General features: G+C 41.8%; 2 protein-coding genes across 5 annotated transcripts in view; both read right to left on the reverse strand.

Moving 5' to 3' along the window:
* Window positions 1–13,808, reverse strand: part of tom1l2 (target of myb1 like 2 membrane trafficking protein) — a 30,983-nt gene extending 17,175 nt beyond the window's left edge. For 2 of the 4 annotated variants that reach the window (XM_062056096.1, XM_062056094.1), the window contains exons 1-3: window positions 13,636–13,808; window positions 13,194–13,278; window positions 12,630–12,708 (exon numbers count right to left, since the gene is read on the reverse strand). In XM_062056096.1, the coding sequence (XP_061912080.1) occupies window positions 12,630–12,708; window positions 13,194–13,278; window positions 13,636–13,687 (216 nt within the window). In that variant the 5' untranslated portion in view covers window positions 13,688–13,808. Of the gene's footprint in view, window positions 1–12,617; window positions 12,709–13,193; window positions 13,279–13,635 lie in introns of all 4 variants that reach the window. The other 2 variants (XM_062056095.1, XM_062056093.1) reach the window with 1 other exon arrangement.
* Window positions 13,809–13,929: 121 nt separating this feature from the next.
* The window catches only part of atpaf2 (ATP synthase mitochondrial F1 complex assembly factor 2), a 14,453-nt gene continuing 8,023 nt past the window's right edge, over window positions 13,930–20,359 (reverse strand). Inside the window, exon 8 of the mRNA XM_062056099.1 lies at window positions 13,930–14,559. Within this exon, the coding sequence (XP_061912083.1) occupies window positions 14,422–14,559 (138 nt within the window). The 3' untranslated portion in view covers window positions 13,930–14,421. The remainder of the gene's footprint in view (window positions 14,560–20,359) is intronic.

Here is a 20,359-nt window from a genome sequence, read left to right on the forward strand (position 1 = left end):
GGAATACCCTGCAGCACCAAGCCACCACAGCAGACGCAGGGACCAGACCCAGCAGGCCCCAACCAAGACGGCCACCCGGAAGGGATGGACGGCGGGACCCAGGAGCTCCAGACACGCAGTCCGGATGCAGTAGCCTGAGGCGCCGACCCCCACCCGACAGGCAGGCCCAGAACGTACCCCCAGAAATATACATACATATATATATACATACACATAAACATACACATGTACACATACACACACATACACATGCATACACATACACATATATATACATACATACATACATACATACACACACACACACACACATACATATACACAGTTTGTCAGCCCCGACAACCACCACGCGCGCGCGCTGCCACCAGTCACAACATCAGCCACCCCCCTGCACCAGACCCAGCAGCCACGGGCGCCCACACCACAAACAAACGGCAGCAGAAACAGCAGCCACAACACCCACAGACAGCCAGCACCACCCAATCAAATCAAAGCGATCAAAAAATAAACCGCGACCGGAAACCACACGCCAACAGGATCACAGATAACAGCCAGCGCCAGCCCGCCAGCAAGCCCAAACGCCAACACGCAAACAAGAGACACCAACACCCCCCCCGCCAAAAGACCCCACCACCCCAACCCAAACCCGCACAAACACACCACCGCCCAAACAACCGAGACACAGTATCCAGACCAGACACGGGCGCCGCGCCGCCACCACATCAGGTCGCCAACAGAGACCCCACAGCGCAAGGTCGGGCCACACGGGCACGGACCCCACCCAACAGGAAGCGAGACCCGCGCGACGCCACACACAAATAAAAAATAAAATAAAATAAATAAATATATATATATACATATATACATACACATACATACACATATACACACATATATATATATATATATATATATATACATACACATATATACACATTAAAAAAAAAAAAATAATAATAATAATAAATTAATAAAAGCCTGGCAGGCCACCAGAACGCAGTCCCCGGAATCCGCGCCGGCCGACGAGGCAATGAGGGGCGCGCCGAACCCCAACCCCCCCACATGCATGTGTACAAGGCCCCCAGAGTGTCTACTGTGTAGTTAAAATTAGGAGGTCAGCCATTACAGCCGACCTCCAGTCCCTATTGATGCGTGTACTGTAGCGTGAGTGAGATATGTATGCTTGTGGGAACTAATAATGCGATTAAAATTGGGGGACATCAAGGTCTTGGTGGGTCCCAACCAAGCCGAGCCCTCCAAATCCTAAGTGTCTAATATGCAGCTAAGATTGAGGGATGGCCGAGCAGGGGACAAGACAGGAGGACCGGAGCCCCATAGGAGGCATCCTCAACCCCCCGCCATGCCTCCCCGCAGGACAATCCCCCAAAGTCCTGTATTTGTGTGACTGTGTGTGCTATAAGTAGGAGGAGTAGAGGGCCCGGACATCCCCCCCAGTCCATGCGGCCGACAACCAGGAACTACGGCCAGGAAGCCGCCCCCCCCCACGGCCCGTGACCCACACCAGACCACTTTAGCGTGACGTCACGCGAGCCCACCCCCGCCAAACAAAGCCAGCCCCCGCCCGCCCCAACCCAACCCCGCAGAGCCCATACCAGCAACCAAACGCAGAAAAACTGCACAGCCCCATGCCCAATGCAAACACCGCATCCCGGCCATCCACACAGCAACGCACCCATACGAGTTCCGGCCAGGGGATGGTGCCCCCCAACTGGGGAAGAAGTCAATGCACCCCGTCCGCACGCCAGCCCCCAAACCAGCCGTCAAGCCAACGCCAGCCAGCCCCCACAACCCCACAAGCGCACAGATACCAGCCACAGTCCCCCAACCACTCCAACCCAACACAGCGACGCCAACCGCCGGCAGTACCACAGCAACCATCACCACCACCGCCCGTCCGCAGTACAAACACCCGCGGCCGCCGAAACCTGAAACAAAAAAAAGCGACCTACCCCGTAAACCACAACAACGCACACCCCCAGCTACCACAGAGGCCGCCAACCCACCTACCCCAACTCATCCACATACAGGCCAATCGATCCACCGGACATCCACACCCATACACACACCTACACATACATACACACATACATACACACATACACATATACATACATATATGTATATACACATACATACACATACACACATGCATGCATATACACATACACACACACACACACATATATACACCTACATACATATACATATGCACACATATACACACACATACATACACCAAAACAAAACAAAAACAAAAACAAAAAATATAAAAAATAAAAATAAAAATAATAAATAATAAATAAAATAAAATAAACCCTTTAAATAAAATAAAATAAAAATAAACATGAGGCCTGGTTGCCAACAGTGTCCAGCGCCACCAAACCCCGCAGCCATACCCGCACGTCCAGGCCCCCCCGCCCACCACCCACCAGGCACCCCATCCGGCAAAAAGCCATAAGGGCCCAGCCCCGCACCCACAGCCGGCATGCCATGGCATCTCTGCAGGCCTGGTGCCGCGATCAGCAATGCACACCGGGGCAGCGACACACACACATGTACCTACATACATACACACAGATTCCACCATACATACATACAAATGTACACACACACACACACACACACACACACACACACACACACACACACACACGCACCTATATATACATGTATATAATTTAACAGAATAAATAAAATTTATTAAATAGATAATTAAAAAAAATATATATATAAGTATATATATAAATAAAATTAATAAATAAATAAGGGCGGAGTAAAACACAGGAGGGAGACCCCCGCAGGGCAGTCGGGCAGCACCGCCGGGGCCCCAACAAGGGAGGAAAGCAGCCCCCCCAACCCGGCACCAGGCAGGCACGCACAGCCGCAGCGTAGGGCGACCCCGGGCAGACCCCGCCCCGCGCCCCAGGGGAAGGAGGAAGCCCACGGACACCCGAAGCCAGAGGGGCACGAGCCGATCCCCGCCCGACAGCGGCAAGGCCCCGGCCCCACGGGCGCAACCCCCCGCCCAACCACCCACGAGAGGGGCAGCCCCCCACCCAACCCAAGGCGGCCACCCCCAACAGCTCCACCCGCACCCCAACCCCCGCCCAGGCACCCCCATCCACCCCCAGCCCCCAGACCACCCACGGATCGGCCCGCCAGGCCGGCACCAGGGAACACACCCCAGGCCCACCCGACCCCGCGGCACACGGCCCCCCCGGCACCCACGACCCCCCACCCACGGAGCAAGACCCCCAGGACAGAGCCCCAGCCCCGGCCCCCATGGGAATCAGGTCAGGAAATCAATTAGCGGTGCCCAAAGAGATCTGAATTCTGTCAGTTGTTGTTTTGATTCAGCAGACATTCTTTCCATAACTACATAATCTAATAAAATGTTTTTGTAAAGGTTTATACATAAATTATTTTTTGATTTCCAATTCATGAGAATAGTTTTCTTGGCGATGCCTATTGCATTTATAAGGAGGTATGTTTTGTTTATATCAAAGTCAGTTGCGGAGAGATCACCCAACAGGCAGAGTGCGGGGGAGATGGGAATAGGAATCTCTAACGCTAATGATAGGTTCTCGCACACTCCAAGCCAAAAGTTACTCACGGGAGCACAGGACCACATTGAGTGTAAGTAGTTATCTACCTTATTATCTGAGCAGTGTACACAAATGTTAGAGTCGGCTAAACCCATTTTATACATTCTTAGACCGGTGTAATGTATTCTGTAAAATATTTTGAGCTGAATCAGTCGTAAATTTGGATTCTTAATCAAACGAGAAGTATTGAGGCATATTTGTTTCCAGAATTCTGGGTCAAGGCTTGTGGATACGTCTGAGTGCCATTTGGAAGTTGGGATACTTATTGTGTTATCTATTTTTGATAAGAGAGCATATAATTTGGATAAAGCTTTGGGGGCAGATGTTTTGAAGAATTTAACGGTCGTAGGATTACTTTCCCATGTTGTTTTGTTGAATCTTGCGCTAATTACAGATTTGATTTGTATATATTCTAGGAATTTATTAGGATTGATTGCATATTGTGTTATTAAACTTTTAAAAGAGATAAAACTGTTTGCATTGATGATATCCCCAAGACATCTGACTCCTTTATCATACCATGTTGGAAAGTTCAATGGCTTCTTGTTTAAAAGAAAATCAGGATTATTCCAAATAGGCGTAAATTGACAGGGAGTGAGCGGGGATCCAGTTATTTTCAAAAACTCCCACCAAGCTGTTAAGGTAGTGCGTATATTAATACTTTTGAAGCAGTTGTGTTTTCGGAGAATTTGGCTAATAAAGGGCAAGTTAGAAATTGGGATCTCCTGGCTAAGTGATTGTTCAATCTCTAACCATAAACTATCTAATAAAGTGGGATTGGTCCATTTTAGTATATATTGTAGTTTATTTGCAAGGAAGTAATATGAAAAGTTTGGGAGTTCTAGACCCCCGTATTCTTTTGGTTTTTGTAAAGTTTTAAGGCTGATTCGTGCTGGTTTACTCTTCCAAAGAAACTGATTGATGTGTGAGTCTAGTGATTTAAACCAGATTTGAGAAGGTTTGGTTGGAATCATTGAAAAGAGATAATTAACCCTAGGCAAGACCATCATTTTCACGGTAGAAACCCTTCCCATAAGTGAGATTGGCAGTGCTTTCCAACGCGCCAGATCATCCTCAATCAATTTTAAGATTGGGGAGTAATTCAAGCGATTCAGATCTGACAATGTGGAGGAAATATTGATTCCCAGGTATTTAATGTTCCCTTCATGCAGTGGAATCGATGAGGTGCTCTGGAAGTCAAAATTTATTGGTAACACAGTAGATTTGGACCAGTTGATTGAGTAATCTGAAATAGAACTGAATTTATTGATAAGTGAGATTGTATCTTGAAGAGAAGAATGTGGATTTTGTAAGAAAAGTAATACATCATCAGCATAAAGGCTTATTTTATGATGAACGGTTGCGGTATGGATGCCTTTAATATTTGCATGCTGTCGAATTGCGGTTGCAAGAGGTTCAATAAATATAGCAAACAGTGACGGAGAAAGTGGACACCCTTGCCTTGTGCCCCTCATAAGATTAAACCTTGGGGAGATTTGGCTATTCGTTCTAACCGAGGCTGTAGGGAAACTATATAGGACCTTGATCCATTCTATAAATGAGTCTCCAAATCCAAATTTCTGTAGAGTAGCTAAAAGAAAATTCCAATTCACTCTATCAAATGCTTTTTCAGCATCTAATGAAACAACAGCTGTTTTTAAATTATGAATAACAGAATAGTCTATCACATTGAGTAGACGGCGAACATTGTTGGACGATTGTCTCTCTTTGATGAAACCTGTTTGATCAGGATGTACTATATATGGAGTGACTTTTTCTAATCTTTGAGCTAATACTTTGCAGATAATTTTAAGATCAGCATTAATCAGGGAGATTGGCCGGTAACTGGATGGAAGTGTTGGGTCTTTATCAGGTTTTAGCAAGAGACTGATTGTGGCAGAGTTCATATTTGGAGGAAGGAATGAGTTTTCTTTAATCTCTAAAGCCATTTTTGTAAATATCGGAGCTAGCAGTGACCAGAATGTTTTGTAGAACTCCACAGGGAACCCATCAGGTCCTGGTGCTTTATTGTTTGGCATCTGTTGAAGAGCATCGTGAAGTTCATCTACAGAAATAGCAAGATCTAAATTTGATACCTGCCTCGTATTTAATTTAGGTAAGTCTATACCATTGAGAAATGTCTCAATGTCTGAAAGAGATGGGTCAATCTGGGGTGTATACAAGTTTCTGTAAAAGTCTCTAAATATGGAGTTAATTTCCTCAGGAACGTGAGTAATGTTCCCAGCTGAATCCTTAATGGATGGTATGGAGTTTTTTTCTTTGTTTAATTTTAGTTGGTTAGCCAAATATTTGCTTGGTTTATTGTCATGTTCAAATTTATCTAAGCGTAACCTCTGAAGCAGGAATTGAGTTTTCTTATCAATTATTTCTCTTAAATCTAATTTGAGTTTTCTCAGTTCATTCAGAGTATGTTCATTTTGTGAGTTCGCATAAGCTATTTCTAATATTTTTATTTCATTTTCAAGTTCCTGCTCTAGTAAACGTTCCTTTTTTTTCTTGTATGATGAATAAGAAATAATTTTTCCTCGCATAACTACTTTTGCGGCCTCCCAGAGAATGCACGCCGTGATTTCTGGTTGATCATTAAAATCTAAAAAATCTGTCCATTCTTTCTCAAAGTAGTTGAGGAAGTCTGGGTCCTTTAGTAATGATGTATTAAGTCTCCATTGTTTTATAGGTGCAGTTATAGTTTTGTTAGTGAGGGAAAGTGAGACAGGTGCATGGTCACTGATGATGATAGGATGAATGTGAATGTTTGCGATATTAGATAAAATTGAGCTACTAGTTAAAAAGTAATCAATGCGAGAGAGTGAGTGGTGAACTGGGGAAAAATAAGTGTATTCCCTAAGAGTGTGGTGATAAGAACGCCAGGCATCGCAAAGACCATAATCGTTCATATATTGCTTAAGTATTACCACTGATTGAGACTCACGGTGACTCCCAGTCACTCTGGACCGATCTATATTTGGATTAAATACTAAGTTGAGGTCCCCTCCTAGAATCAAGCAGTGGTTTGAGTGAGGAGAAAGTGAAGAGAAGAAAGTGTGAAAAAAGGAGGGGTCATCAACATTTGGACCATAAATGTTGGCGATACATAAGTTTCTCCCGTCAACAGAAATATTAAGAATGATGTATCTTCCCTCTATGTCAGTAATGGAGTTATGGAATGTAAAGTTGACCTTTCTACTAATGAGAATGGCTACGCCTCTCTGTTTGGAGTTGTAACTAGCAAAGTATGTGTGTGGGTATTGCGATGAATGCAGTTTTGAGGTATCGGACTTGGAGAGGTGAGTCTCTTGTAGTAAAGCAATGTCTGCTTGCATACTCTTCAAATGATTAAGAATTTTTATATTTTTTTCCTTTGACCCGACTCCACGCACATTCCAAGTGACAAACTGAACAGTGGACATACTAAACTAGACTGTAACTAAGTGTGTGGATGCATGTGTGTACTTTATGTGTAAATAATGCATGTCTGTATCTAAATGTAAGCCTATCATGCATATATGTAGGTGTGTATAGTTGTGTATGTATTAGCTGTGAGTGTAAATGCTGATGACGACGAGGGGACACACACAACAGGTGGAGAAATAGAAAGAGAAAAACAAAACAAAAAACATTTAAAAAAAAAGAAAAGAAGAGAGTGGTGGATTGAACAGGTAGTGAAATAAGTAACATAAAAAGGAAAACAAAAAAGTAAAACAGTAAACATGTTGGTTTACCAAAAGAGAGAGAGAGAGCGTATGGTGTTTACGTGTGCGCTATGATGACGCACAGGTGTATTGTGAGCAAGAGGGGGGGGGAAGAGAGGGATTGAAGCATAATGAAATAACAAAAACAAAATACAACATTTACCGTGTTTCAGACGCTAATAATACAGCCACGGCGTGGCTTCCGGATCACGGTAAAGTTGGCCGTTGATGAAAAGTTTATCCACCGCGATGACTGCACGGCATCCCTCGGTGATAAACTTCTTGCGAAGCGGAAACAAATGGCGTCGCCGGTCGAGAATTTCCTTAGGAAACTGGTCGTTGATGCTGAAGTTGGATCCTTTCAGCTCTCGGCCCTGGTTCCTCACTCGCTCCTTCTGCTTGAAGTGTTCAAATTTGGCTATGATGGGTCTCGGCCTCCTGTTCTCCGGCTTTTTGGCTCCAAGCCGGTGGACGCGATGGAAGGTGATGTTCCTGATGGTGTCTGCTGGAAGCTTGAGCTGATGTTCCATGAAGGACTTGATGGTTTCCTCTGGATCTTCCTCGGTCTTTTCCGGTATCCCCGCGAAGACCAGATTGTCCCTCATGCTTCTCGCCTGGAGGTCTAGCATCGTCTCCTTCATGCTCCTGTTGTCCCGGGTGAGTTGCGTCACTCCGTCGGTGAGGGATTTTACAGTCTCACGAAGAGCGGCGTTCTCCTTGGCGAGAGACATGACCTGCTGTTGTCCGAATTCCAAACTCTCACGGATGGCTTGGAATTCCTTGTGGAGCACCTCAACAAGTGCGAGGCGGCCATCCAAACAAGTCAGCCTCTTGTCGATGGAATCCAGGATGTCGGTGAAGTTTGTACCGGGTGGTGACACATGGCCAGGTGAGTCCTCCGGGCGGCTTCTTTTAGACGTTGGCGTCTTAGATGGCTTCCCCATGACGAGACGGTCGTAGCACTCTTCGATGTAGCCTTCAAGTGCCTCCAGATTTTGATATTTAAGTTTTATTTGCTTTATTTTCTGAATGAATCAGAATTGTTTGGCAGCTGAGTGTGCCACTTGACTCTATTTTTTTTCCCGCGTCACGTACGCTCTCTCTCGCGAGACTACAGCATTACTGACGCATCTGTGATGTCTACTGACGCATCTGTGATGTTAATTCTTGTTACACGCTGTTATACAGTATATGCCTTGCGCTCTTATTTTGAAGGAGCTAAGAGCGGAAGTGATGACACGGAGTGGAGCGGAGGTTTTTGTAAGAATGTAAATAAAGTGGTCCTGGTGTAAACTGGAGCCTCCGTGTTTATTATTTTGTAGTTTCATACAGTATATGCGACATTTATAAACCCTCGGTTACACTATTTAAAAAAGTTATTTAATAAGAAGCCAAAAAGTGCAAAAACAATAATGTTCGTGTTGGAGGAGTTGTGAATGACCGCAGGGCCACAACATTAGGTACACCTGCAGACTGCAGCACGGATTTCATATTTCATTCATTCACAACTCCTCCAACACGAACATTATTGTTTTTGCACTTTTTGGCTTCTTATTAAATAACTTTTTTAAATAGATTAAATCTTGCACGTGGAAAGTTTAAGTGTGGGCTTTAGTGGATATAACACTCCCGTCAGGGGGTGCATTAATCCAGCACAACAGCGGGGCATGGACTTCATTTATAAGTAAAGGTAAGACCATAATAACGTTTTTTTTTATTAAATATGCTTTTTTGTGTGCTACAGTTTGTATGTGTAAAGTTAAAGTTAAGTTAAAGTACCAATGATTGTCACACACACACTAGGTGTGGTGAAATTTGTCTTCTGCATTTGACCCATCCCCTTGATCACCCCCTGGGAGGTGAGGGGAGCAGTGGGCAGCAGCGGCGCCGCGCCCGGGAATAATTTTTGGTGATTTAACCCCCAATTCCAACCCTTGATGCTGAGTGCCAAGCAGGGAAGAATGCTGGTATGAGCTTTTAAACATAACCCGTTAACTGCTGCCAATCAAATGGTGAATAAGATACTCTTTAGGGTTAATATGTTTGTAAATCTGACTGTGATGAAGTCAGTGCCTCACCAGCCATGAACCTCACCGCACGTCATTGCTATAATCCATCTATTCATATACTACTGCTTGTTTCCCTCTGCGTCACGGGGTGGGGGGTGGCGGCTGGATAGAGCCTATACCAGCTGCATTATTCTAATAATTATGACTTAGACAAACTTTATTGATCCACAAGGGAAATTGTTACACACAGTAGCTCAGTTACAAAGGATGGAAAGGGTAAGAATATAAACGATACTGTACACAAGGGCACAAAAAGAGGGCGAAAACAAAAGGTATAAAGTAGACTAATAAATTTACCATAGTAGAAATATAAAATATAACACGTAATATTTACATATATTATATTTTTATATAATACATACAATATATAACAAATCTCAATTACCATGTACAATATTAAAGTATATGAAACAGATGCAGCAAAAAAGGGCAGCATAAAATAGAGTAGATCCAGCAGAAAATATACATTCTAAACAAAGAGAGGTAGCTAACATAGAAGCGGTCAGGTAATAGACAGATATCATCTATTGCTGTATGGCGAGAGATTATACAGCTGGATGGAGTGCGAAATTAAGGAGTTCTTGAATCGAACACTGTGGGTACGAAGTTGAAGGAGCCTGTTGGAGTATGAGCTCTGCTGTCCCTAAATTGTATGGTGGAGTGGGTGGGCAGAATTGTCCACGATGGCGAACAGTTTGTCCAGTGTCCTACCGTCCCTCAATGACACAAACGCCTCCAACTGCGTGCCAGTAGTTTGGCCGGCTTTACGGAGCAGTTCGTCAGTCCGGTTTAAGTCCCTTTTGCTGGTGTTGCTCCCCCAACAAACCACTGCAAAGTACAGGGCACTGGCCACAACAGACTGAAAAAAAGATCTCCAACAGCTTGCTGCACACATTAAAGGACCTAAGCTTCCTCAGGAAAAACAGAGTCTGCTCCTGCCCTTCTTGTATACAGCTTTGCTGTTGTCCTTCCAGTCCAGTCTGCTGTTCAAGTGGACTCCCAGGTACTGTTACTGCCCCACTACAACCACCTCCCGGCCCTGGATTTTGATGGACTCCACAAGGGTAATTTTGTTCTTGAAGTCGATTACCGGCTTCTTGGTCTTGTCCACATTAAGGAGAAGATGGTTCGCCTGAGACTACTCCACAAAGTCAGCGAATAGTGTCTTGTACTCCGATTCCTGTCCCTCTTCGATACACCCGACCACAGCAGAGTCATCAGAGTATTTCTGCAGGTGGCAGGACCTGGAACTATACTGGAAGTCTGAAGTGTACAGGGTGAACAGGAACGGAGACAGGACAGTCCCCTGTGGAGCACCTACACCACTGACCACAGTATCCGACAGGGAGCTTCCCAGTCGCACAAACTGGGGCCTATCAGACAAGTAATCAGTGATCCAGGAGACAATGGATGAACTGACACCCATCCTGAGCAACTTGTCACTCATCAGAATTGGCTGAACGGTTTTAAAGGCACTGGAGAAATCAAAGAACATGATCCTCACAGTGCCCCTCCCACCATCCAGGTGAGAGTGAGCACGATTCAGCAGGTAGATAACATCATCATCCACTCCTACATAGGGCTGATACGCAAACTGTAAAGGGTCCAGGGAAGGAGCCACCAGGGGTCTCAGCTGAGCCAGCACAAGTCTCTCAAGACCCTTCATGACATGAGACGTCAGGGCAACCGGTCTGAAGTCATTCAAGCCTGATGGGATGGGCTTCTTGGGCACCGGCACTATGCAGGATGTTTTCCATAGCACTGGTATCCTTTCTAACTTCAGACTCAGGTTGAAGATGAAGTGCAGGATCTCAGTCAGCTGAGCAGCACAAGTCTTTAGGACCCAGGGGTTGACTCGGTCAGTGCCTGCTGACTTGGCTGGGTTGATTCTCTTCAGCCCGAACAATTCGTCCATTTTATTCGCCAAAGACTGCACGTTCCCCATGAGGACAGAGGGAATTCCAGGTTTAAATTTCCTTCTCCGCTTCTTCATCTTTGACAAAAGCGCTGTCCGTAGTTCCACGGGAATGTCCGGCCGCGGTCCCCATAGCGCTGGCAAGGAGAGCGCAAACAGCTCCTCCCGTGTGTAAACAAAGGGCCGGCTTCTCAACTGATCAAAACCAAACACAAAACGGCTCGAAAAGTTTTAAAAAAGTAACGACAAAACACAAAAGTGCCTAAGAACTATAATTAGTGGTTTATGGAAAAGATAAGTGATAAAAAAAAAGCAAGAAAAGTTGAGAATACCAAAAACATAGTAAAATTATGGAATTCAAAGGAGCTACTGTGATGTGCTGCCACTCTTTCTGGTGCCTCAAAGAAAGAAAGAAAAACAAAACATTTACTGTTATCTATCCATCTATTTTCTACCACTTGTCCCTTTCGAGTCGCGGAGGGTGCTAGAGCCTATCTCAGCTGAGTAATCCTACTTTTTAGTAGAAAGTAAAGGGAAACTTGACATGTTTATAATCGTGTTGTATAATTAATAAACCTCACATTCTGGCTACTTTATATTACATTTGTCTGCACTTAAATTTAATCTTAGACAAATTTAGTGAGGTTTAAGAATATTTTAGGGACCCTTACCCCCTTAAAAAGGTTTAAGAATATTTTAGGGACCCTCACCTCCCTAAAAAGGGCAAATAATGATTGAAACGCTTGATGAAACAAAGACATTAACATATAAACATTGTGGTCTTTGTGATCACAAAGTGTGCCATCTACTTTGCTTTAGGGTTATCACGTAGGGAAGACTGGCACATGCGCAGAACGCCGGATCCGATGATCGATTGATGGTAGTGTACACTTCTCTGTCATGGGCTGCTCTGTACAACATTGCCATAGCAACAATGAGCGAAGAAAATACACTAAGTGCTGATGGAACTGTATTAACAGTGAGAGACTCTCATCATAGCGCTTTGAGGACCTTGAAGATCCACATTTACCATTTTCCCCCAGACACTCCACTCCCTCTGCTCACTAGTAACGTCAATAAGTTTTAATGTAGAGCTGTAAACTTCATCTTACACTTCTATGACAGTTAAGGATGTTAACAAATGCACTGTTGACAACCTTTGGCAGAACTGCCTCTTCGCTTCCTCGATTAAATCCTGCACCATCGAAGCTGAGTAGTTGGAATTCAACCATCCTCCCAGAATGGATAGTGTACACCTTTAATGTCCCACCGCATATATACAAGGTCTCCTTACCACTGTACTTACTGTTAAAGTCAGCATCACTTCTCTGTAGTTCCTATTCCCGTTCAGCCTCTTTTTCACTGCCCTAATTGCATCCTTTGGCCTGCAAACAAACACACCCCTCAAACATATGACAGCAAAGAACAATATGCAAAAACTGTTTTAAACAGGGCGAGATCCTGCTTGCCAATACAGTCGTAAGTCAAATATGTTCACAATTCTTATGCTAAAGGGTGTAATTATTAACTTGTGGGTTGTTTGACAAGTTCCATATGCCATAAACACCCAGAGAGAAAGACACAGGGTATTTATAATCTGGCATGCAGATTAGTGCCAAAGGCTTGACCCATCTAAGACAATTTACAACCCACTAAGCAAACAAGTCCTGGACTTCACACAGACAACTTCTTAGCCGTATCATATACAAGTTATTGTAACAGTAATATAAGATATAAAGCCTAGCATAAATGTTGATTACAGAGGAACAGAGGCTGAAATAATATAAAAACAGAACGAGTAAAGTATAGTGTTAAAGGAATTAGTGCATATTAGAAGTAATCAATGGCGTGATATTAAACGTGCAATTACCCGTCTTCTGTTTCATTGATGAGGTCACATATTTCCATGTTAAGCGTCCAGTCTTCGGCTGGCAGAGAACCATCTGTGGCCCTTTCTGGGGGAGAGAAATGCAGCTTAGAAAGTCATGGAAGACACCTCACTCAAACCAATGGGTTAGTAAGACATGACGACTAAGGGTGGGCTAACTAAGATAGCTGTTGTCATTCAAAACGGCATTTTTCAATGGCCTCGCTAATGTTGTTCATAATAAGCACTGAAAATGATTTTTACAGCTAATGCCACCAAATGGTGTTACGGTTACTTCGTGTTAGCTAAGCGGCTATTGTGAAGAGCCTGGACGTTAGCTTAGCTAGCTTGCACGCACATGACATCCACGCGGATTGGGTAATTTTTAAAATATTGTTGCATATTTTTAACACATATGTCATTTGCGAGATGTCTTGTTACATACCAATGCAATGCCCCACAGGGGTGGTATACGGATTTCCCATAAGGAACTCCATCTTGCTCGTCAACAAACAAGTCAGTCCAGGGTCGAGAGTCCGGATGTTGCTACATCAGGAAACTTCCGAGTATGCCCCGCCCATAGAGACGTTTGATTGGTGGAGAAATCCTGACCTCTAGTATAATTGGTCAGCCGCAAAGTCAGTCATTGGGACCAAGCTATTGTAAATAAAGGCTCCAAAGGTTGTGACAATAAAACAATGAACACTGAACAGTCAGTGACTCTTGTTCTGATGTTTAATAAGGCTATAGACAGTGCAAACATAATGTACATGTAATTTGGTGTTCAAATGTCAATTGAACAGCTGTGCAGTCTGTGGATCTATGCATTCATATGGTATACAACTGTACATTTTACAGTATTAAGGCAGAACATGTATCAGTATTGCAACTGAATGTTTTACCACTTGTCTTGATCCTTTATAGATAAATACAAGGGATGTACGAAAAAAAGGAGCAAAATACCCTGTCATGAAATGAAATAACACAACTGTTAGTATCCATTCACTTCATGTAGTGTCCAGAAGGCCCCAAATGACTGGGAACCAGCTGGAGACATAATAAGCGGTATCCCACTTGGCAGGAGCCTCATTAAACACAGGAAAAAAGGCAATGCGTTTTAAAAGGGGGTGAATGACAACAAAGACAAAGGTAACCAGCGCAAACAAATACACTATTTAGGAGTCCAGCAATAAGAAGGGTTTCCAGTTTGCACATTTAACCGAATCCTCCTTCAGTCCTGCAAAAGCTTGTGTTTGACAGTTGAACTCTCAGAACAGAGGTGCACAAACAGAGCACCGGCAGCAGTGCGTGCCCTCAGCTCATACATGTCATAGTCATGAGCCCACTCTACATTTCCCCAGTGCTGAATCTGTGAAAAGAGACACAGAAAACTGGTAAGTTGGGGGGGAAAAACATATACAATTTATGCACGTTTTCCCTACTGACTAAAAAGGCATGTAAGTGCATGCCAACCAGAGGAGGGCACTGTTTACTTATGCCTGGTTCACACCAACGCGCTTGCCGCGCTTTAAAGCGGCGAGCAAAGCGCCGTCATTTTTGTCAATTTTTCCACGAATATCCCGATCTCCGAAGTAATGTTATGCTTTGATACGCTCTGATATGAATTAGTTGCCGCTTTGGGGGGAAGAATTACCGTTCCTCACGATTTGATGCCGCTTTGATACGTTTTATTACGCTTTATTGAACTTTATTATGCTTTGATGCAATCCTGACGCTTTAAATCAGGCTCTGACACGATTATCAAGCTCTGTTGTGCATTGGAATTAATGTGTCATGAACATTATGAACATTAATTTGTAATAATGACTTTGAAATGTGATATGTAATTATGTGCAATTTGGAAGATGCTGTGATAATTATTTTGTGAATTTGATGAAAAAAATTGCGTGCGTACACATAATATAATAAAAAAGAGAAATATGATAAACAAATAAGTAAAAATAAATGTGAAAAACTCAGTATACTAAGTTTTCCCCACATTTTTTTAGATTTATCTATTTATTTGATTTCTCTTTTTGTTTTATTATATACAGGATAAAACACATAATGTAATAAAAAAAAAAGAAATATGATAAACAAGTAAAAAAAAAAGACAAAACTCAGTATACTGTTTTCCACACATTTTTTATATTCATTTATTTTTTCAATTTATCTTTTTTTTCCATTATATTATGTTTATTATTTATTATGTTTTATATTCATTTATTTTTTCAATTTCTCTTCTTTTTTCGTTATATTAAGTTTAGTATTTATTAGTTATTATGTTTTATATTCATTTGTTTTTTCAATTTCTCTTTTTTTCGTTATTTTATGTTTATTTATTATGTTTTATATTCATTTATTTTTTTCAATTTCTCTTCTTTTTTCGTTATATTATGTTTATTATGTTTTATATTCATTTATTTTTTCAATTTCTCTTCTTTTTTCATTATATTATGTTTATTATTTATTATGTTTTATATATTCATTTATTTTTTCAATTTCTCTTCTTTTTTCGTTATATTATGTTTATTATTTATTATGTTTTATATTCATTTATTTTTTCAATTTCTCTTTTTTTTCCATTATATTATGTTTATTATTTATTATGTTTTATATTAATTTTTTAATATATTATTAGGTCAGCAGCAGGAAGCATGAAGTGCTCTAAAACTTGCTGGTAGACGGCTGCGTTGACCCTGGATCTCAGGAAACAGAGTGGACCGACACCAGCAGATGACATGGCACCCCAAACCATCACTGATGGTGGAAACTTTACACTAGACTTCAGGTAACGTGGATCCTGTGCCTCTCCTGTCTTCCTCCAGACTCTGGGACCTCGATTTCCAAAGGAAATGCAAAATTTGCTTTCGTCAGAAAACATGACTTTGGACCACTCAGCAGCAGTCCAGCTCTTTTTTCCAGGGTCAACGCAGCCGTCTACCAGCAAGTTTTAGAGCACTTCATGCTTCCTGCTGCTGACCTGCTCTATGGAGATGGGGATTTCAAGTTCCAACAGGACTTGGCGCCTGCACACAGCGCAAAATCTACCCGTGCCTGGTTTACGGACCATGGTATTTCTGTTCTAAATTGGCCCGCCAACTCCCCTGACCTTAGCCCCATAGAAAATCTGTGGGGTATTGTGAAAAGGAAGATGCAGAATGCCAGACCCAAAAACGCAGAAGAGTTGAAGGCCACTATCAGAGCAACCTGGGCTCTCATAACACCTGAGCAGTGCCAGAAACTCATCGACTCCATGCCACGCCGCATTAACGCAGTAATTGAGGCAAAAGGAGCTCCAACCAAGTATTGAGTATTGTACATGCTCATATTTTTCATTTTCATACTTTTCAGTTGGCCAACATTTCTAAAAATCCCTTTTTTGTATTAGCCTTAAGTAATATTCTAATTTTGTGACATACGGAATTTTGGATTTTCATTTGTTGCCACTTCAAATCATCAAAATTAAATGAAATAAACATTTGAATGCATCAGTCTGTGTGCAATGAATAAATATAATGTACAAGTTACACCTTTTGAATGCAATTACTGAAATAAATAAAGTTTTTCAAAATATTCTAATTTACTGGCTTTTACCTGTATACTTTTCCTATTTTGTAGTGCGGACTGTGGAATGTTAGAAATGGTTTTATCGAGAGAAATTACTTAAGAAAAAAGAAAAAAATGGTAGGTATGAAAAACAGTAACCTGTTTATTATGGCCTTATGGTGTCTTTAATTTGAAGTGGAGTGGTAATTGTTTTTTGCAACACAGTGGCCACAATAATTCATTAAGTTAAGCTTGTGACGCACTAAATTGAATGATCCGGACATGATTGTTACTGCATACGTTATAATCCGCTTCTACTTTGGAGACTTTGTGTATGTAAATAATATGCAACTAATTATTTGGCTAACTCATCGACTCCATGCCACGCCGCATTAACGCAGTAATTGAGGCAAAAGGAGCTCCAACCAAGTATTGAGTATTGTACATGCTCATATTTTTCATTTTCATACTTTTCAGTTGGCCAACATTTCTAAAAATCCCTTTTTTGTATTAGCCTTAAGTAATATTCTAATTTTGTGACACACGGAATTTTGGATTTTCATTTGTTGCCACTTCAAATCATCAAAATTAAATGAAATAAACATTTGAATGCATCAGTCTGTGTGCAATGAATAAATACAATGTACAAGTTACACCTTTTGAATGCAATTACTGAAATAAATCAAGTTTTTCAAAATATTCTAATTTACTGGCTTTTACCTGTATACTTTTCCTATTTTGTAGTGCGGACTGTGGAATGTTAGAAATGGTTTTATCGAGAGAAATTACTTAAGAAAAAAGAAAAAAATGGTAGGTATGAAAAACAGTAACCTGTTTATTATGGCCTTATGGTGTCTTTAATTTGAAGTGGAGTGGTAATTGTTTTTTGCAACACAGTGGCCACAATAATTCATTAAGTTAAGCTTGTGACGCACTAAATTGAATGATCCGGACATGATTGTTACTGCATACGTTATAATCCGCTTCTACTTTGGAGACTTTGTGTATGTAAATAATATGCAACTAATTATTTGGTACTAATTATCTATACTGACAAATGCTGTGTTTTAGACTGCAATATACTGTGGTTAAATTAAGGACGGTATTACATATTTCTCGCTGATGTGATATTGTGTGCTTAGCTATTGTGTAGCTGCTAACTTATAGTAGTAGCCTATAGCCTACCATGTTTACCTTTTGTAAATGACTTCAGTGAAATACAAAAAAAACAACAACCCTGTGTGCTTATTGGAGGACAAATATATGGTAACTGGCTGTCGAACTTTGCATGAGTAAACATGCTGAAGGATTACTTGTATCGAAACATTTAGAAGCAATCCAATATAATCCGATACTGTTCTTTTTTTGTGCTAATATCAGACTTAAATTAATATGGGATCGGTACACCCCTAATATTAACACAGCTTTGCCTTTAAAGGCCTACTGAAACCCACTACTACCGACCACGCAGTCTGATAGTTTATATATCAATGATGAAATCTTAACATTATAACACATGCCAATACGGCCGGGTTAACTTATAAAGTGACATTTTAAATTTGCCGCTAAACTTCCGGTTCGAAACGCCTCTGAGGATGACGTATGCGCGTGACGTAGCCCGGCGAACACGGGTATGCCTTCCACATTGAAGCCAATACGAAAAAGCTCTGTTTTCATTTCATAATTCCACAGTATTCTGGACATCTGTGTTCGTGAATCTGTTGCAATCATGTTCATTGCATTATGGAGAAGGAAGCTGAGCAAGCAAAGAAGAAAGTTGTCGGTGCGAAATGGACGTATTTTTTGAACGTAGTCAGCAACAACAGTACACAGCCGGCGCTTCTTTGTTCACATTCCCGAAAGATGCAGTCAAGATGGAAGAACTCGGATAACAGAGACTCTAACCAGGAGGACTTTTGACTTCGTTACACAGACGCCTGTAGAGAACTGGGACAACACAGACTCTTACCAGGATTACTTTGATTTGGATGACAAAGACGCAGACGTGCTACTGTGAGTATGCAGCTTTGGCTTCTAAACATTTGATCGCTTGACCGTATGTGCGCAACTTTTTTTTGCGTATGTACGTAACTTTTTAAAAATATATAAGCTTTATGAACCTTGGGTTAGGTGAACGGTCTTTTGGGCTGAGTGATTGTGTGTGTTGATCAGGTGTTTGAATTGTATTGGCGTGTTCTATGGAGCTAGGAGCTAGCATAGGAGCTAGGAGCTAGCATAACAAACACGCAGGTGTTTTATGCAGGATTAATTTGTGGCATATTAAATATAAGCCTGGTTGTGTTGTGGCTAATAGAGTATATATATGTCTTGTGTTTATTTACTGTTGTAGTCATTCCCAGCTGAATATCAGGTACCGTGAGTATGCAGCCTTGGCTGCTAAACATTTGATAGCTTGACCGTATGTGCGCGTCACGTACGTAACTTTTTAAAAATATATAAGCTTTATGAACCTTGGGTTAGGTGAACGGTCTTTTGGGCTGAGTGATTGTGTGTGTTGATCAGGTGTTTGAATTGTATTGGCGTGTTCTATGGAGCTAGGAGCTAGCAGAGGAGCTAGGAGCTAGCGTAACAAACACGCAGGTGTTTTTATGCAGGATTAATTTGTGGCATATTAAATATAAGCCTGGTTGTGTTGTGGCTAATAGAGTATACATATGTCTTGTGTTTATTTACTGTTGTAGTCATTCCCAGCTGAATATCAGGTACCGTGAGTATGCAGCCTTGGCTGCTAAACATTTGATAGCTTGACCGTATGTGCGCGTCACGTACGTAACTTTTTAAAAATATATAAGCTTTATGAACCTTGGGTTAGGTGAACGGTCTTTTGGGCTGAGTGATTGTGTGTGTTGATCAGGTGTTTGAATTGTATTGGCGTGTTCTATGGAGCTAGGAGCTAGCAGAGGAGCTAGGAGCTAGCAGAGGAGCTAGGAGCTAGCGTAACAAACACGCAGGTGTTTTTATGCAGGATTAATTTGTGGCATATTAAATATAAGCCTGGTTGTGTTGTGGCTAATAGAGTATATATATGTCTTGTGTTTATTTACTGTTGTAGTCATTCCCAGCTGAATATCAGGTCACCCCCGGCTCTCACAGCATCTTCCCTATCTGAATAGCTTCAACTCCCCACTAGTCCTTCACTTGCACTTTACTCATCCACAAATCTTTCATCCTCGCTCAAATTAATGGGGAAATTGTCGCTTTCTCGGTCCGAATCTCTCTCACTTCATGCGGCCATCATTGTAAACAATAGGGAACTTTGCGTATATGTTCAACTGACTACGTCACGCTACTTCCGGTAGGGGCAAGCCTTTTTTTTTATCAGATACCAAAAGTTGCAATCTTTATCGTCGTTGTTCTATACTAAATCCTTTCAGCAAAAATATGGCAATATCGCGAAATGATCAAGTATGACACATAGAATAGATCTGCTATCCCCGTTTAAATAAAAAAAATTCATTTCAGTAGGCCTTTAAACCCCTGTTATAGGGTATTAAAGCAACACTTACCATTTAATACAAACAAACTCATATTGTGTAAAATAAAATGTAGTGAATTAAGATTAGGAGAGGAGGGTAGACCCAAACAGCTTGTCACCAACC

Source organism: Entelurus aequoreus, linkage group LG08 (genome assembly GCF_033978785.1).
Source record: "Entelurus aequoreus isolate RoL-2023_Sb linkage group LG08, RoL_Eaeq_v1.1, whole genome shotgun sequence".
NCBI lineage: Eukaryota > Metazoa > Chordata > Actinopteri > Syngnathiformes > Syngnathidae > Entelurus > Entelurus aequoreus.